We start from the raw sequence: 18,583 nt of genomic DNA on the forward strand, positions 1-18,583 counted from the left end.
TATAGCCTTTTCCAACATAAACCCAGAAGAAAGCCAGCCCAGCCCCACCTCCCCACAGCCTCGCTCACCCCCCATCCTCTACTCACTCAGGCTTTTTTGGGAGCACCGTGTGGGCACACTTCTCCTTTTTCTCCAGCTGGATGCTGGACATCTGAGTGGCCACTTCAGAGATGGCAGCAAGCTGCGGAGGCTCTGCTCCGGTTCCCTGCTCACTGCCATGCAGGGTCAGTGTGCTCGTGAGCCGGCAGTTCGAAGTGCGGTCGGGAGAGCTGGCACGGGAGGCCAGGAGATGAACGCTGATCCGTTTAGTGCAGACAACAGCACCATCGGTGCCTATAAGGCTTGAGTTACCATTAAGGCGATGGTTGCCCATCTCCAAGTTCGGGGGAGTAATGGTTTCCTCTGGAGTGAGTTGTGCTATGATGTGATGCCCTGATCTGTCCCTGTTGGACAAGCCGCCTGCATTCCTAAGGCCAGAGCTTTTGACTTCGTGTCCGAAGCCACTGCAGGTGGCAGTCTGTCCAACCAGCTGCTGCACAGCTGTTGTGAGGCTGATCTTGGGCTCTGTCTCACACAAGCTGTGCGCTTTCCTCTCAGTGTCCCCCAGTGGCCAAGAGCATCGCTCATTCCTGAGGGTCACACTGCTGGGCATGGGGGTCAGTGAGGAGACAGAGGTTTGTTCCCAGTCACTGCTTTGCACTGCAGGGCTGTGGGGGAAGCAGTCTCCATCAGCCCTGGAGCGTGGCCATGAGATGATGGGAAAACTTGGAGTGTTCTTCAGCTTCTTTATTCCTGGTGACTGCAGCAAAGGCACTTTAGCACTGCTTGGCTGTAGGAAGGAGTTGCTGTGGAGCGCTGGTCTGCAGGAGCTGGAAGCCTGCTGAGGGCAAGCTGAGCCTAAGCTGAGGGCAGAGCCTTTCAGCCCAGACCCTGTGTGCTCTTCAGGCAGTGCAGGTGGCAAGCAGGGCTCCATCAGCAAGGAAGACATTGCACTTCCTGGGGCAGAGCTGGTGTCCTGGGGGCTCCGGAAAGGAAAGCGGTAGGGTTTGGCTCTCAGGCAGGAGCGCTGATAGAGCAGCGTGCTCCCACACAGCTCCGGGCAGGGCTGGGTGCTTTCACTGGGATAGTGATGCGATGGGCATAGTGCTGGAGGGTACAAGAAGCATGAGTGTTGCAAAGGGATCCCTGAGGGTTGTGGGCTGCGATCCTGGTGGGCATTTACACGCTGCCTCTCTAAAGTCCGGATGGGTTTCGCCTGCTGCTGAGGGGTGAGGCACCACACTCGGCGCTGTCGTTCTCGCTGTGCTGGAAGAGTGTCTGTCCTGAGGCCAAAGCTCTCCTCCTGTCTGGGGCCCAGGTTACTGCACTGTGGTCCTGCTGAGGCCATGTAGAGCCATAGCACGAGGCAAGAGCAGATCTGTAATCTACTGTAGCATCTTCACTGGCCTGAAACAAGATGACGACATGAAACACAGTGACTTGAGCAGCGCATCTGCTTTCCTCCTTACCCCACAGCTCTGCCACAGCAAAGCTGGGCCCATGCAGGATGTCTCTGCACCACTGGGCTTAAAGAGCCAGGCCCAGCTCTGCTGCCAGGAGGACACCAAGTGGCACGAAAACCCGTGTCCCTCCATCTGCTGAGGCTTCCCAGAGGTCTCTCTGGGCCAGACCACAGCAAAGAAAGAGCTGGCATCTCACTTGACACCAGAAGACATGAAGGACAACTTATAAAGGGCCTTGGGAAAAGTCCTGTGCACACAAAAGCTTTGACTTTGTGAAAGCAAGTTTTCCCTGGCTGCCACAGCCAGCCTGGCAAGGCGAGGCAGCTCTCTTGGCTCTACAGCAACCCCCAAATGTTTCTTGTTTTCCTTCTTTCCTTAGAGATCCAGCTCCCAGGGTCACACAGTTGAATGAGAACCTCAGCCTTCACTTTGACAATGAACAAGTTTCTTGCTTTGCTAACTCTACAGAAACAGCTCAGGAGTGAAAAGGCTGCAAAGAGAAAACAGGGGGTTCTTCTAAAATCATCACTTGTGCTCAGGCACAGATTGCCTGCACCACACATGCATTCTTCTTAATTGTGGCCCTACATAAAAGTCTTTTGCAAGGAGCAGCCAGCAGGCCACAACGCTGGTGCCCTAAATCCTCCTCAAATGATTGCACTGCACCTGTATGATTCTTTTGCCTGGGGAGAAGAGAAAGAGAAAACAGAGCATGTGCTAGATGTTTGTCTTGTTTTAACTCATGCCTGGAGGGCCCCTGGATACAGCCGCGATAAGAAATCGCTTTCAAGCTTAATGAAAAACACACCCAAAAAAAGTAGTGAAAGGTAAGCAGAGCATTAACCATCCCCCCACTCCCTTCATTTTCTTGCAATGCACACACTCCTTTGTCACCTGAAAATCAAGCGTGGGCTGCAGCACTTGAAATGCAGCTCCCAGACCAGAAGCGCTGCTCTGCAGCACCGTAAGAGCAGTTCAGGTCCACCAAAGGGCTGGGCCGGGCTCACCCCTACCCTGCACAGGCTCCCAGTCTCCCATACACACTCAGATCAAACCAACAGCATCCCATCCAGATGCTGTATGAGATGGAAACATCCTGCATAGGACCCTACAGGAGCCGCTACCCTGTCAAGATGCACAGAAAGGCTCAGCCACGCTCCATGCTCAGAGCTGTGGGTGAGCTGTGCCACCTTCACAAGGCAGCAGGGGCACCACCAGGATCCTGTTAACCTGGGCACGCTTTGCTCTGGCCCCACGGACACACCACTACTCGCTGAAGCAGCCCAGCAGGAGCCGCACGCGCCCTCGTGAACTGGGTCGTGCCATGTCACCCGATCGGTGTGCAGCGGGCGGCCCGGCCGTGTTGTGACATTCACGGCGATTAGCACAGGGCACAGAGGCTGTGCTCAGCTGCTGCCACCTGCTCGGCTCGAGTTCCCCCAGTAAACAAGTGGGCACCCGCACGCCCAGCCAAACAACCGCGCTCAGACCCCAAAGCGACCCCAGCGCACCAGGAAAACAGATGTGAAATCCTATGATTAAAATATCCAGAGGTTAATGGAGGTGTCCCCAGTGTCCTGGCCTGCAGGGGACTCTTACTGAGAGGTCACCGTGCCTCGCTGGCAGCTTGGCCATGCGTGATTTCCCAGCGGGAGCCACCTGTGCTTCATCCCCCCAGGCTTTGCAGCTATGCCCGCCTCATCTCACTATAAAAATAAAAGTTGTTTGTCCTGATAGAGCTGTAACAAGGGATTTGGAGCGCACCGGAGGCTTACACACGGCGGTACACCAGCTGCAGGACAAGGAGATGCATCAACCTGATAGGGAAGAGGCTTGCTGGGCCCAGGAACAACGCCCAAGCAATGGGCATTGAGTCTCTCCTCAGAAGTCCTCCACTCTGGGTGACCTTAGAGACGGCTCAGTGAGGCATCTAATGAACATCCAGAAGAAGCAGAGGGGATGCAAGCACTCTCAGGTGCCAGGCAGTGGGCACCACAGGACAGCAGCTGTCACAGCCTCGTGGCTCCAGGCAGCCACCATATCACTGCTGGGCACCCTTCAGTGAGGTTTCCCCTTTCCATTTTGCTCACCTATGCCTCTGGCAGGGGTCTGCCCAAGAAGGTCACAGCTCAGCGCAGCCGCTGGTTCTGCCAGCCCAGCCCTACGACAAAGGGCAGCAGCCCCCACTGGCACTTACAACAGCAGTACAACCACATTTGGAAGGTTTATTGTGGAAACATGAGCTGGGAAAAGCCCTGCTCCGCTCCCAGGGTGAATTGGCAGGGCTGGAAGCCCAACCCAAACATCATTACTGGTAATTAATGGATTTTGGCTTGGGTTTATTGACACACAATAAATAAAGAGGCCAAGATTGTCACCATTATGATGACTGGAGAGCTGCACCTGCTCACAGTTATTCAGCTAGCACCTTTTATTACCACACAGCCTGCATGGGACGTCAGCTGGAGCGTGGCCACAGCCCTGACGACTCACACACTGCAGGGACCACCACGTGCCCCAGCCCCGTGTGCCCCACCAAGAGGCAGTGGTGGAGGAGAGCTCCTCCAGCCCTACCCTCATCGGGCTCCTAGCAGAAAGGATGAGCCCCAAAGAGCCCAGGCACAAAGCAAGCCTCCGACACGTGAGTTTAAGCAGGAAGGTTATTTTAAACTCAGCTGTGGTGACACGCTTAAAATAACAAGAGCTTGCAAATGCATGGGCTGTGAGCTGACCTGATAACGTGCTGTCAGCCTCACGCATCCAAAAGTCACAGGAGTGGAAAGGAAACAAAGTCAGATACGTGTGATCTGCTGTTATTTTCTATGCTGCGCTTTCAGCCTGAAAGCTCAGAAGGGACCAAGCTGTTTTCTGAGGGAGATCTGAGGTCACACCACATCCCTCGCTTGAAGCTCTACAGCATTCCATTAATGCCTGAACAAGAGAGTTAACAACAATACAACACAAACAGGATTCAAAGCCAGTACCCATTTCACAAGGACCTATTCAGCACAAAAAAAATTAAAGCTTTCAACAAAATCAAACACAGTGATTTACTGTGCATGCCTGAGCTGCTGGTATGCCCAGTAACAAGATGCAAACTCATGTTCCAACAGCACGGAAACCACCCTCATTTAGGTGAGCTCCGGGAAACAAGCAGCCCCAAACTCAGCATAGGGTCACACAACACCACACACAAACACACCAGGCCACCTTTGAGTTCCAGGAGAAGAGGATGGGACACTGCCAGCCATAAAAACAAGTATGCAAGGACAATGAGGCTTACAGACAGCTCAGCTGCCCCAGGAACGCCCGTGGAACAGCTGCCCTCTTCTGGGTGCAAAACCAAAGGTGTGGGACAATGAGCAATTCCTCTCCTGCTCAGAACAGACTGCAAGATACTGAGTTTGCATTTGGCCACTCAGGTCGAGGAGAGACACCAGGGAGAAACCAGATGCAGTTAAGATGTGTCAGCAAATTCCACCTGCACCCAGGGATTGCTTGTGTGCTGGGGCTGCTCACTTCCATAGAACAGCTGTGGCTTTCAATTCCACACCTAACAGAAACCGTGCGAAGTGCACCGCTCCCCAAAGCGATCCTTCAATCAACAGCACTGCAAGGCAGGAGGCTCACAAGCCCTGCAGTGGCAAGGCAGGCAGCCATGGAGGCAGCAGGCACCAGACCAAGGGGCAGCTGGGGCCCAGCCAGGGCCTCACCCCAGGGCACAAGTAAGCAGCTGCTCCCTGCGCAGGTCGATGCCTCCATGCTGTGCTGGGCGACAAGGGCTCAGCTGCCTGAGTCACAGGGGACTCTGCACGTTTCTCACTGCTTTCAGGACGTCAGTGCATGGTGCCAGATGAGGCGAAGGACTCCAGCATGATTAGGCAGAAAAGCTGTGGCTTCATCACAGAGGGAAAGCTGAAATAATAGAGGACTGACTCTGTGCTCGTTGGGACGCTGCTGGAAGCAGTGGGCTGACCGTTCTGTGAGCACAGAGCATGGCAGCAATGACAGAGAACAAGAAGTCCTGAACGTAGAACAAAACCTCTAAGTAAGGCTGCCACTCTGCCCCACCAGCTCTAAGAGCTGGGCAAAGCATTTCCCTGAGCCTTCATAGCAGTCTCTTGGTATCCATCGGATAGGGATTCCCTGCCCACAGCCCCCAGGCCACCAATGGGGGTCAGTGACAGCAAAGCAGAGAGCTCCGTATTTTCTCACCAGTGAAGCTAGGAAGTCTCTGCCCTGAGTCATACCTCCTCACCCCCTAGCTGATGGTACAATGCAGCTGAGAGCGTGGAAATGAATCTGGGTTAAAAACAAGCAGTTAAAACATGCAGCATTTCACAGCCTCGTCAGTTGTCATGAAGAGGTCCAAAGCACCGTCCTGCAGACCCTGGCACAACAAGCTGAAGGGACAGCACTCTCCATCCAGCTTCACAGTGGGAGGAACAGCAGGAGAGAGCTCAGCCAGCAGCACAGGTCGCTCTGCTTTCACACTGCCTGGCTGCGCTCAGTCTGGGGCACAGAAACAGCGTAAGCATGGAAGTCTCACGGTGAGTGGTGCAAGTGTAAAGTAACAGTGAAGAAGAACTGCCAATTAATTCAAAGCACACCATTTCTTTGCCTCTTTTCTTGATGTATTTTGGAACAAAATAAAAAGAAGTCTCCAGGTATATGGTGAAGACCCTTCCCAGTTGAACCCGGAGCTGGAAGCAACTGGAAGAAACACACCCTGCAACCACCTCACCCCACACGGCCGCCTCTCAGGAGGAGAGCTGCCTGTGTTGAAAGCACGGGGAGAGGCAGAGGTTCAGATGGGGCAGCAGCCCCCAAACAACCCCAGAGCGGCGGTGCGGAAGGTGGGGGTGCCGGGCACGGCACGTGTCAGGCCGGGACACGCGGCAGCGCAGCCGGCAGGTGCGCTTCCCGCCACGTGCCGAGAAGGCCGCGCCTCAGCCCTCCCGGCCGCCCTCAGGGCGCTGAGCAGCAGAGCGCGGCCCCGCCGAGCCCCGGGGCGGGCCGCGACGGAGGCCTTTCCCGGGGGGAGGCCTTAAAGCGGGAGCCCCGCTAATAAAGGGGATCGGGAGCGAGGAGGCTCCTACGGGGACCCGCTCCTCACCGGGAAAGGGGGCGCAGCCCTCAAAAGGGTTGCGGGGGGTTCCGCCCGTACTCACCGCCCGCCGTGCCCCGACCCGAGCCGCCCGCGGACGGCCCGCCGTTACCATGGGGATCCCGGCCGGCGCCGCGCTGCCACGTGACCGCGCATCCCAGCAGTCCCGCGGGCGGCGGGCAGGACTACAGCTCCCGGCGTGCACCGCGCCCGCAGCGCCCCCTGGCGGCCGAGAGGGCAGCAGTCAGAGGGACGCAGGGGGGATAGACGGGATGAGCAGGGCACGGCCACAGCCCGGTGCTGCGGCTGATAAGGCCCTTAAAAAGGGCCAGATCCTGTAGATCGCAGGCACTTGTTCCAAAAAAGGCTCCACGTGGGAAGGGTCCTTCGGTACAGTGCCCCATACTGATGCTTCTGATCAGAGCCATATGCATATGCTGCTGAGTGTGCCACAGCAGCATGCAGAAAGTGTCATCATCCTCAGTCCTAATCAGTGCATCCAGGGCACAGCCTGAGAGGCCAGGCAGAGTCCCCTGGGGCAGCCAGTAGTCACTGGGGGTCAGGGGGAGCGTTTCTCCCATCCCGATGCCACCACTGGGGTGACTGCTGGCTTCAGCCCTTCTCACCAGCGCAGGGCCCGAGACAGGCACACGTAGCTTGCAGGGACTCACTGAGCTCCCTCAGGTGCTCTGCAGGGGTGTGAGGAGGCGGATGAGCTTCTGGCAGTGGCGTGCAGATGAAGGCCGGGGGCTGCCCCCAGCCGTGGTCCAGGAGTCACCGCCGGCCAGTGCAGCCAGCTGGTCAGTGGCCCTGAGGGACAGCAACACCTGCGGACAGAGGCACAGCAATCAGCAGTCAGCCCTGCACCACCCCCTCAACGCCACCAGCTGTCCCATAAGACGGGTGAGGGCTGATACCTGCTGTATCCCAGGGTGCTGGCTGACAGCGCGCAGAGCCATGAGTGCTCCCTCCCGCACGCTGGCCTGGGGGTCCCGGCAGGCCATCTCCAGGAGGATGCGGGGGGCCCCGCTTTCGATGAGCAACTCCCCGAGCTCTGCTGAGCGCCGGCCCAAGTTGCCCAGGGCTGAGGCCGCATTGCAGCGCGTCTTGGCCTGCCGGTCACTCAGCAGCTGCGTCAGCCTGGGCACGGCCCTGCCCAGAGTCCCGGCTGGGGAGGACTCGTGATAAGCAGCATTACCCACCGCAAAGCTGGCTGCCTTGCGCACAGCCTCATCCTCATCAGCCAGGCACACCAGCAGGCTCTCCAGTAAGCCAGGCTGGTTCTGCAGCACCTGGGGAAAGCCGTGGCTGTGTCGGAGCAGGTTGCCCAGCAGATTGCAGGTTTTGGCTCGTATGGGGTGTTCCTGGTGGCTGAGTAGGTGGGTCAGTGCCTGGTAGGACATATCTGAACCCCCTAAAATCCTCTGGAGAAAGGGCAGGTGCTCCGGACAGGTCCGAGCCACATGAGTCAAGAGAGACAGGAGGTCAGTTGTGAGTGTGAGGCTGCCTGAAAACAACACAGTACTCAAGTAGGCAATGATGTGCTCTGAGGTGGCAGCCTCCCTTGCTATTTGGTCTGTGACCTGCTCATCGGACACAACAAGGCGGCATAAGAGGCTCATGGGGAGCTCAGTGTCTGAGAAAGGCAGATGGTGACAGCAGACCTAAGAAGAAAGGAGATACAGCAGTGCTGAGGGCATTGTCCTTGCACTGAGGGCTGTATAGCACTCAAGTGTTGTCCCCACATGGGCACAAATGGCAGCGCCAACATGGGCTGTGATGTGGGGAACTGTCTCCAGAATATGGAGGGGAAGATAAATGGGGGGTAGAAGGGTACCTGTAGTAGCTGGGGAGGGATCTGGGAGTCTCTCACTGCCTCGATGACTAATGCTATGGTGTCTTCATCCACGTCCAGGGCAAAAGGAAAACAGAGGAGCTGGCAGGCCTGGATCACTACAGCTGGGATGAGCTCAGCCTCTCCATTCTCCCCTGCTTGCCTGAATTTGTTAGAGACTGGGCTTAATACAGAGATGATGGGGGGGGAACAAAAAAAAAACAGAGCTGTTGAGTATTGCCCACTTCAGCCTTCCCAACTCACGTCTGTGCCAGACACGCCAGGAAGCGAGGGGACAGCAGTGTCTTCAGCATCACCATGAAGACACCTCGGGACTGGGTGAGCTGAGGCAGGCACCGGTGGGTCTCACGAGTGAAGATGAAGAGGGCCAGGCTTAAGAAAAGCAGTGTGCCTGCAGGAGGAACAGCATGGCAGAAAGGCAAAATTAGGGAAGACTGAAAAAGTCTCCTCTCTTCTGTCTGCCTGTGCTGCACAGAGCCCTCACTCTCTGGAGAAGGTCAACAATCCTCAAGAACAGTCCCTGAACCCTCTGGCCCTAGGGATTGGATGCTGATGGGGACAGAGATGTAAGCAAGCCTGAAGGCAGGATGCGAGTAGGGTACAGGACAGATGCCTTTTTCACCCACAGCTCCTACCTTGAGGGGAGAGAAGGCTCCAGTCTGGCTCTGCCACAGGGGGCCCTGCCCCTGGGCTGTCTCCCTCCAGTGCTGCCCCACTGCTGCCCATGCAAAGCACTGCAGGAACACAGTGCCACACCACGTTCCACAACTCTGAGGCAGCAAAGCTCTGCTCCACAGCCACATCTTCCTATGTACGGGGAGAAAAGTGTTAAGAGGCTTCCAGGCTGTTCCCCAGGGTTCCAGTTCATGACCCTACCAGCCCCATGGTCCCAGGGAGGCCAGGGCTGCATGGCCCAAAGAGTAAAGAGGGGAACCGAGCAGCCTGGCAGCACTCCTGCCCCTGCTGACAGCACCAGTCTCAGGGCATTTCTACTCTCTCCTACTCTGATACGTCCATGAATCACTCCTCTCTGCCCATCAGCCTCCCATCAACCCTCCTGAGATCCACAAACAACCCTAGGTGACTTTCATGGGGTTGCACAGTTCAGCCAAAGCTCTGCAATTTCTCGTTTTTCCCATCCTCCACCACCAATCCATACTCTGGCCTCTGCATCTCCACACCCAGTCCAGGCAAAGGGTGAAAGGCAGGCTGGTACCTGTGCAAGCAGCTTCAACAGGAGGAAAATGATCCCGTCATAGAGACCAGCACCCATAGGCAGCGAGAAGTGCAGCTGTAAGAGAATGTGGGACAGGCTGGATCTGGGCATTGCTCCAGGGGCAGCAGCACCAGACCCCATACCTTTCTCTTCACCTGCAAACCCTTGTACTGGGGTGACAGCAAGGCCCCCCTGCTCCTCAGGCCCTATTCCATACCTCAGCAGGCTCCATCAGTGCATTTGTCACTGCTGGTAAGATTTCTTTTCCCTGAAGTGCCACTGGCACCCCACGCTGGTCAAGCTGTGTCAGGAGGAATGCTGCAGCACCCTGTGGGAGCAGACAGAACTCAGCACCTTTAGGACTTGCCTATCCACTCTTAATCCATTAGACCAGGGCAAGGACAGATCAGCTGCACCAATCCCATCCCATCCTGAGTAAGCAACAGTAAGACCCAAATGGGATGTGGGCTCTGCAGGATTCTTCACGGTACCTCTGACAGGATGAACAGACTTACCACAACAGAGATGACAGGAGACTGAGTGAGCACATCCAAGGCCAGGGTAACCACCTCCTCCAGCCTGAAACACAGGAACCAGAGGAGAGACACTGGCAGCTAAGCCCTCCTCACAGTACTGTATTTCCAGGTCTCTACATCCAACTGAGCAGCAGCATTCAAATATTCCCAAGGATGGGAAGAAGCCACTTTGCAGGAGGACAAGTGATTCCTGATTCACAGAGCTTCCTTGCCCATTCTGGGTCCCTAGTGCATCACCAGCATCCATCTAGGTGTCAGGATCAGAGAGATCAGCAGGACCAGAAGCCTAGCTCTGAGTAGGGTGCAGGGCAGAGGCTTGTACAGGACAGCGAATGCTCCTACCTTACCCACAGATAAAAGCTGGTGCTTACCTGGAAGGAGAGGCCTGGGGCTGCAGGGTAAGCAGGGCCAGCAGGTATAGGGAGGCCTCACAGGCCACCTTCCGAGTCACCTCTGCCATGGGGACCTGCCAAGGGAGTAGGAGTCACAGGGGAACAGCAAGACTGGGAGGGGAGGAGGGAATGCTTCTGAGACCTGGAAGGAAAACGACAACTGCACTCTACAGACTGAGCTCCATCACACTCTTTTCTTCCCACAACCCCCAGCCTGGTGTAAGTAGCACCCAAAGAAGTGGGTCATGTTTGCCTGCACTCCTACCCAATTACAAGGGTCGCAGTGAAGTTCTACCTTGCCCTTTGAGAGCTGCATAAGGAAATCCCATACTTGCTGGCTCCTCCCCAGGTGCTGGCACAGACTCGGGCTGGCATAGCAGCAAGTGTAGAGGATCTGCAAGACAGAAGGGAAAGCTGTACAGCTGCCCAGGTGAAAGAGACACAGTGATCAGGCCCATCCTAGTCACACTCCATGACTACTGTGGGCTCAATTACTCAAGGAGACCAGAGTTTTTAAGGGATGAACCTACAGCTCTCACTTCCCCAAGCTCCTAATCCTAGGCCAGGGGACCAAACACCTCTGGAAACAGCCAGATAAATGGATGAAGTCATTACCTTGAGAACATTCAAGGAGCAATTTGGGTGCTCCAGCCTCCCCAGCAGCTTCCCAAGCTGCTGGCACTCGCCATCCATAAGCTTTCCAGCTATCTCCTGAGCAACCTGTAGAAATTGGCCTGTTTTACACTTCAGGCACCTGAAGTATTGCACAGACTAAGAAGTTTCATACTACCAACAGATTAACAGAAGGCATTGCTTCCTACACAGCAGTGCCTGTTTTCACGCAGGCATGATCATCTGCCATGACCCAGCACTGCTTTGATGCACATTCCGTGAGCTGACATGAGTAAGATAAGATTCCTGCACTGCTTCTTTCCATGTTGACTTAGAGTTGAACTCAATTATCAAACATAAGTCTGTATTCTTGTTTTCCCTCTTACTCAGTTTAATTTAATTTCAGATTTTCTACAGTTCACATCACAAACTTACAAGAATCCTTTGCATTTCTCTGTTACCTACTTTTTTATTTAGCACTTCCCTATGTCAGACCCTAAGTGTGAGTCTTTTAATTGACTCAGGAGTCCTTAGACTCATTTACTTAATGGCTAACATGAGGCAGATGAGAACCATCAAGGGCTGAACCCACAGTTTCCCCTCCCCTGTGTTCCTAACCCCAGTCCTTAGACTCCTGAGGCTCAGCTCTTAGACCAGGAGGAGCAGCCTGCAAATTACAGCTCCTCTGCCAACAAACTCAGAGGACCCCAGCTCTACACTCTACTGCTGAAAAAGATTCTCCCTCAAAGGGCTGTTGCTCCCCTGGGGACCACACATCTTTGCCCTGCAAAGAGAAGTGGCCTGACCTGCTGCTTGGTTTCCCGACAGCTGCTCTGTGCCAGGGGGATGCTGCAGGCAGCTGCCAGTGCAGCCGTACAAAGGTCTGCCACGCACTGTCTCTGGTCATGAGCTGACTTGGCCTCCATTGTTGCACCTGCAAAGGACAGAGCTCAGGAGACGTGCCTTAAGGGTGAGGGGTGCTTAGGAACAGCAGGATGGAGCTGGAGGCCAAGAGATGTTTGGGTGATGAGAATGGTGAGATCTGCAAATGAGAGAGAGAACAAGAGAGCCCCAGGTGGCAGATGTTTGAGGGATTTGGGCAGATAAGCTCGGCCACCTTCTCCTGGCAACAGCAGTCAGTGCTCTGATAGAGCTCAAGGGCTTGAAAGAGAAGGAAAACCTGCCAGGAAGCCCTGTGAGAAAGTGGTTAGCTGCCATTAGTACTACCTTGCAGAGCAGGTTGCTCAGAGATCAATCCCTGAAGGAGTCTGTCCAGCAGGGGCTCATTCTCCTCTCGCAGGCTGGCATAGAAGGGGGCAGAGATAGAGGGGCACATCGCATCCAGGCTCTCACAGAGCAGGGTAAAGCACTGGGGGAGATACAGAGATTGCTATTACTGCAGATAGAAAGTGGGAGGGTAGAGACAAACAATCATGGAGGAAACTAGGGGAGGACAGCAGAGATGAACACTTGTGCTAGAGCTTCAGGGACCAACGTCTCCTCTCCAGCCTCTCAAGTCCCACTGTTACTGCATAGGAGCCATGTGCCGGCTGAGAAAAGGGTATGCATGGAGGCACAGCCAAGGAAGGTGTTCCTCAGAGAGGTTCTTTCTGCATGTGATCCACGCGCCCCCCCCCCCCCCCAAAAAAAAGTACAACAGTGGCCCTGAGAAGAATGCATCAGGCCACATAGCTTAGGGCAGGCTGCTCTCCCCACTAACACATGCACCCAAGCCCACAGCTTCAGTCAGGGGAGGACAGAGGGTGGCACAGGGAGACAGAGACACTCTTTACCAGGAGGCTTTGCTGGCAGAGTCTCATCTCACTGTCAGCTGGCTCGGCCAGCAAATCTGGCAGCAAGGCTAGGAAGTGGTTGGCACTCTCCTGGATGGTCTGTAGGCTAGGGAAGGCAGCAAGTGCAAAAGAGAACAGATAAACATAGTCACTGGCTATGAGGACAGGATCTGGTCAGGTCCTTACAGCCCTTACAGCAAAGGGCAAGCAGCACAATTGGACTCAACAGCTGTGCCTTCCCCTGTATTAGCCCCATGGAAAGTACTTATCTGTAAGTACTGTGACATTTATCATGATGCTTCCCCACATTACAGTTTCTCCTTCTTGCCTACTTCTCTACTGTCCCTACTGTGGCCACAAGAGACCTCAGAGTGCACCATGTTGCCCCTAACTGTCCTGCCCCTACCTGTCCTGCCCGCTCTTCTCCAGGTTGCATTCACTGCTGAAGTAAACTGTGGTCACCATGATGAGGTCTGTCAGCACTGTGATACACCAGGGCTGCTGCAGGAAGCAGAAAGAAACATGAAGTGGCAACTGTCTGCCTGCCAGCCTGACACCACTGCAGCAGGATTCTTCCTTGCCAAGATCTTCCCCCTTCTAAGCAGGGCCTGGAAGAGACACTGGTCCTGTGAACCAGCTCCAGCAGGACGCAGAGACATGTGACAGCAGAGGCACACTGCAGGACTGAGGGAGCCCCAATCTGTCTGAGGTTCTACACTCACCTGCCTGGTGCTGCCACTCTCCAGCATCTGCTTGGCCAGATGCAGCAGGGACAATGGCAAGCTCAGCTCTTGGCAAAAGAGGTTCAGCAGCTCAGAGTCACAGCGGGTAGCCAGGAGATTTCCCACAACGCGAAGCACAGGACGGAGATGGGAGGCTCCCTCAAGCATCCCTTCCAGCACCTGGGTAGCGAGAAGCCAGAAGGACTCATGTTCAGGACTCACTTTTGGCCTCTCCATCAGCCATGTGGCTGCCCCCCAACCTCAAAGGCAAGGGACAACAGTGGAGCAGATGACAAGCTAAGTGTGTGAGGCAGCTCTGATTCCTGGGGAAGCAGCAGGACTCCTTGCTAGCTGAAGCAGGGGATCTCTCAATGCTTCCAACCCAATCCCAGGAAAGAAGGTAGCATCCATGTCCCCAGTCTCAGTCAGCTGGACCAGCCATCACTCACTTGCTGAGCAGATTCTGCAAGCCGGGCTTGGACACGGTGCCGGAAGGCTGGGTCCCTCAGGAGGCTAAGAGGGGTGCTCAGCTGCATGGCCAAGGGCTCTGTGGCCTCGATCAGGTGTTGCCACTCCTCATCACTCTCCTGCTCCTGACCATGGAGAAGAGAGAGCTGATGCCACAGATTCTGCCTGCCCCAGGGTCTGTGTCCCAGACCCTAGGGACTGGGCCCTGATGTCCTTATCGCAGCACACCATCTTACCTCACTCTCCAGGTCCACAGCCTTGATGCTTTGCCTGCCTCGGAGCTCTGCTTTGCCAACAGCAAGCTGCAGAGGTGCTTCTGGCTGGGGAAACTCCCGCTCATAATCTTGTGTGATGCTGTGCTCCCTGGACAAGGAAACAGCCTAGTCAATGAGCCACCCCACTTTCCTCTCTTTTTCCCAGTCCCAGCCTTCCCTCACCGTGGGCTGGGAGGAGGCTCCTTCAGTTGCCACTCTGCCATGCTGTTCTTTCCTTGCAGGACACCAGATTTCTTCTCTTTGAAGGATGGTGGTAGCTCCACCTCCTCCTCAAGGGCTGCCTTTCCAAAAGCTGCTCTGGGTTTATGTCTGGTGTGTCCTTTGCCGGAGTCCTTCACAGATGTAATGTTTGCCTTCAGCTGCCCCTGGGAGATGGCAGAGAAGTTTGGTCAGGGCAGACTCAGTGAGAAGAGCCCCACCACACCACTGACACCACAATCCTGCCTCGTATGCAGCCACTATGCCAGCCTGGCCCACCTTCCGTCTTTCACCTCAGTCCCATTTAAGAGCCCCTCCTTTGACATAACCATGGGGTGCAGTCCAGAGAATCCCACACTTTTCTCCACCTTTTTCTGTGCCTCCTCAGCCATCTTCTGCCGAGCCTTTCTCAGGATCCTGGACTGGCCACTCCTAGGGGCCAGAGAATGGGCTTGCTGCTCCTTCAGGGCCTGTAGCTCTGGGGACAGCTTGGTGGTGAAGGGGTTTGAGATCCCATGCTCTTCTGTGTCATCAATCACTGAGAAGGCAGGAGCAGAATTTCAGCAACTCTTTCTCGAGACACAAGGAGAGTAACCAGCTCTGCAATCCCAGGAGAATCCCGAGGAACCCAAAGCAACCCCAGGGGCAGGAGCTAGGGGTTGGTGGTTGGTGCAAGCTATGAGAAAGGAGGCAAAGACCAGGGTAGAAAAAAAGAAAGAATGGTAGGCTGGTGCTCCCAGTCTCCAGGCAGTAAGAAGGGGAAATGATTTGGTACTCACCAGTAACCCGTCCAGCAACAAAGGGGTGGGAGAGCAGCTCTGGCCATGACAGGCGCTGGTGGGGGTCCTTCATTAGCAGCCCCTGCAGGAAGCTCTGCAAGGCAGCACAGTGCCAAGGCCAGACACCACACATGCAAAAAAGAATACAGTGCTCCCACTAGTCTCCCTCACAAAGAGTGCTCAGGACTCCTGGGTTCTTTGTCTCACCCTGAGAAACACTGGGTCTGGTGCTGATGGCAGACAGGCAGTGGGAAGACACTTCCCTTCTTAGCTCAGTAAATTATTCCTCTGCTGTCTGCCTCAACTTCCCAATTTATCTAGGGATAGCAGTGATAAGGGCTTCCCTTCAGGGAGGCCAAGATCTCATCCCTTCACTGTGTTCTGAAATCCGTATCAGGGGAGAGAAAACCTAAGCATAAACAATCAGAGAAGCACACAAAGCCAAAACAGCTACTGCATCAATGAGTCCTACACCACAGACAGGGCTTTGTTCCTTACCTTGAAGGCTGGGCTTATGGCCTTAGGCCATTTGACAGGGTCCTTGACAATGAGGCTGACAAGCTGGAAGATGCTGCTTGTGTAGAAGGGAGGTGTGCCCATGAACAGTTCATACAGGATGCAGCCCACAGACCACAGGTCTGCTGTGTGGTCATATGGCCGCTCCTCCACCAACTCAGGGGACATGTACAGTGGAGTGCCCTTGATGGAAGTCAGCACCATGGTGTGGATGCTCATGGCACGTGCAAACCTGCTCAGAGCAAAACACAGGTGGCCATTTCAGACTGGAGCAGCCTCTGCAGCTCCTAAGGAGACTCTGTGAGTCATCAATATCCCATCCCCTCTCGAGCCCCAAATTCCCCACCCCTGCTAGCCCCCGAATACATGCAGAATGCAAGTCCCCTTCCACACCTCCCCTTCTCTTCTACAGCTCCAGGACACTCCTTGGATGCCCCAAGCCTACACGTCCTCCTTAGCTGGTCACCTGCACGTACCCGAAGTCACAGAGCTTGATGACACCATCTTTGCCCAGCAGGATGTTCTGGGGTTTCATGTCACGGTGCAAGATGCGGTGGGAGTGCAGGTAATAGAGAGCAGAGACCAGCTGGGCAGCTATGGTCTGGACCTGCCAGAGACACAGGAGCTTCATTCCAGTACCCAAACTCTTGCCCTTGCCCTGTTTGGGACAGGGACAAGCCCCAGCCTTGGGCCAGCAGCTCCTTCCTGACAGAGAAATGAACTGAAGGCCGAGGCAGCAGTCATGTGTTGTGGCTCTTGTAAAAGGAACAGGGAGACTGAAGTCTGTGGGACCACTGTGACCCACTGCCTGCAATCTGGCTGCCTTTTCATCCCCTTCAGAAACTCTGCCAGCCGAAGCCTCAGAGAAACCTTCACCCCCTTGACATATCCAGGCCCACAGCAGAGCCCTCTGACTGCTGAAAAATCCTGTTCCCTCCTTCCTGCAGCAAAGCCTGTGTGGCCAGTCACCTGGTCCTCGGGCAAACTCCCATCGTCCTCCAGGATCTGGAATAGCTCCCCCTCTGCATAGTCAGTCACCATCACCACCTGGAGGAAGGAGCAGTGTGGAGGCATTAAGCACACCCTCAGACACATCCCTACTGAACCTTTGTAGTTCTACTTATCTGGAACACACAGCAGAAGTCAGGGAAGTGTAAAGGAACAATACAAGCATATAGTGGTATTTCTTAGCCCAGTGGTAGAAGCACAGAATCATAGAATCACAGAATTGCTCAGGTTGGAAAAGATCATCAAGTCCAACCACAACCTAACCATACTACCCTAACTAACAGCCCTTTGCTAAAACATGTCCCTGAGCACCACATCCAAACGTTTTTTAAACACATCCAGGGATGATGACTTAACCACCTCCTTAGGGAGACTATTCCAGTGCTTAACAACCCTTTCAGTAAAGAAGTTTCACTCCCTTGATCTACTGCCCAATTACTGGAGAGCTCTGATAAATATTGACCAATCAGTAGGCTGGGTCACAGTCCTAAGACAATTTCCTCATAAGGTCTCTCCATGTCCAGAGAGCAGGAGACCCCAATTAGGCCACCTGAGGGAGCAGAATAGGCTGGTGGCAGGTCTGCAGCACTCAACAAGACTGGAGATACAGCTGGGCACTGAACAAACCTGGCTTGCTAGAAATGCTGCTAGCGCCCTGGAAGGCTGTCACCAACATCTCCTGAGACAGAGATGACAGCAGGTGACAGCCCGTACCCCCTGCCCAACCAAGCAAAAGTACCAGCCCCACACAGGCCCCTTTACCTCTTTGTCAGTCTCAAAGCTGTCAAGCATCTGAATGATGTTAGGGTGATGGAGGCCTCTCATAATCTCAATTTCCCGCTGCAGGTTCTTCAGCTCCTTCTCAGACCGCCCCACCTTGGGGATGAATTTCAGAGCCACCACCTTCCAAAGCAGGCAAAGCTGTGATCAGAGCAGGGTCCTACCCACCTTGCTGGGGGCTGCATTTAACCAAAGTGGGACTCAGTATTTCCTAGGTGAACACACAGAATGAGACATGTTCATAGGGCCCTTTGAAGCTGGGGCAACAAGGAGTACCAGCAGCCACCTGAGCTGTATTTGCAGGACTGCGGGCAGTTGTCTGAAGGAAGAGATTCTTGCCCTTTACTTAGCACTTGTTAGGCCACAGTGGCCAGCTTTTGGCCTAGAAGTGCACTGACAAAACAGGAGTGGTCCTAGCTGAAGCCACCAGGATGGCAAGGCGGCTGATACACATGGCATACAAGCTGAAACTGGGGGGCCCGAGCTTCATTAACGTAGAGATAAACGGAACAGCAACCCTGTGGCTGGCAGAAGGAGACTTCTAAGAAGATGGAGCCAGGCTCTTTACAGATGTCCCTCCCGGTACCCATCTCACTCCTCACCTGGGCGCTGCACCTCCGCCGCCCCTTGTACACTCGTCCGAAGGAGCCTTCTCCGATCACCTCCAGCACGTGGTACCTCTCCATGGCGGGGCTCCGAGGTCGGGCAGAGGCTCCTCAGAAGATGGACCAACGATTTAAGGCCGCGGGACCGCAGTAAAACCCGGCCTGAGATCGAGCCCGCCGCGTTAGGCCGCGCCGCCGCGTCGCCTAGCAACAGCCGAG

At 54.9% G+C, this 18,583-nt stretch overlaps 1 protein-coding gene across 4 annotated transcripts; it reads right to left on the reverse strand.

The window, feature by feature from the left end:
• Positions 1 to 1,378: 1,378 nt before the first annotated feature.
• Positions 1,379 to 18,573, reverse strand: STK36 (serine/threonine kinase 36). 4 transcript variants are annotated; one of them, XM_040703854.2, is made up of 27 exons: positions 18,362 to 18,573; positions 17,742 to 17,882; positions 16,941 to 17,018; positions 16,448 to 16,578; positions 15,954 to 16,203; positions 15,456 to 15,549; positions 15,045 to 15,214; positions 14,641 to 14,843; positions 14,440 to 14,566; positions 14,185 to 14,328; positions 13,736 to 13,915; positions 13,420 to 13,511; positions 13,014 to 13,119; positions 12,448 to 12,589; positions 12,027 to 12,154; positions 11,224 to 11,328; positions 10,904 to 11,002; positions 10,588 to 10,682; positions 10,196 to 10,259; positions 9,898 to 10,008; positions 9,681 to 9,755; positions 9,100 to 9,271; positions 8,708 to 8,855; positions 8,447 to 8,606; positions 7,527 to 8,273; positions 6,674 to 7,436; positions 1,379 to 1,446 (listed from the first exon to the last, which is right to left on the reverse strand). In XM_040703854.2, the coding sequence occupies exons 1-26, from the start codon at positions 18,443 to 18,445 to the stop codon at positions 7,290 to 7,292; spliced, it is 3,993 nt and encodes a 1,330-aa protein (XP_040559788.1). In that variant the 5' UTR covers positions 18,446 to 18,573; the 3' UTR covers positions 1,379 to 1,446; positions 6,674 to 7,289. The 4 variants fall into 4 exon arrangements, with proteins under 4 accessions (XP_040559788.1, XP_040559787.1, XP_422059.5 ...); XM_040703853.2 differs by having other exon boundaries at positions 13,420 to 13,514; XM_422059.7 differs by having other exon boundaries at positions 6,619 to 7,436; positions 13,420 to 13,514.
• Positions 18,574 to 18,583: the final 10 nt, after the last annotated feature.

The sequence above is a fragment of the Gallus gallus genome, chromosome 7 (genome assembly GCF_016699485.2).
Source record: "Gallus gallus isolate bGalGal1 chromosome 7, bGalGal1.mat.broiler.GRCg7b, whole genome shotgun sequence".
Lineage (NCBI taxonomy): Eukaryota > Metazoa > Chordata > Aves > Galliformes > Phasianidae > Gallus > Gallus gallus.

What these genes read in the sequence shown, in the direction of transcription:
- STK36 (XM_040703853.2), bottom strand. Translation starts at nt 18,445, where the DNA reads ATGGAGAGGTACCACGTGCTGGAGGTGATCGGAGAAGGCTCCTTCGGA. An exon ending in ATCAAGCTCTGTGACTTCGG is followed by an intron (nt 16,204 to 16,447) that starts GTACGTGCAGGT and finishes TGCTCTGAGCAG; the next exon opens with GTTTGCACGTGCCATGAGCA. An exon ending in GAGCCTTCTCTCCCCTCAAG is followed by an intron (nt 8,856 to 9,099) that starts GTAGGAGCTGTG and finishes TTCCTCCTGCAG; the next exon opens with GCACACTGCTTTTCTTAAGC.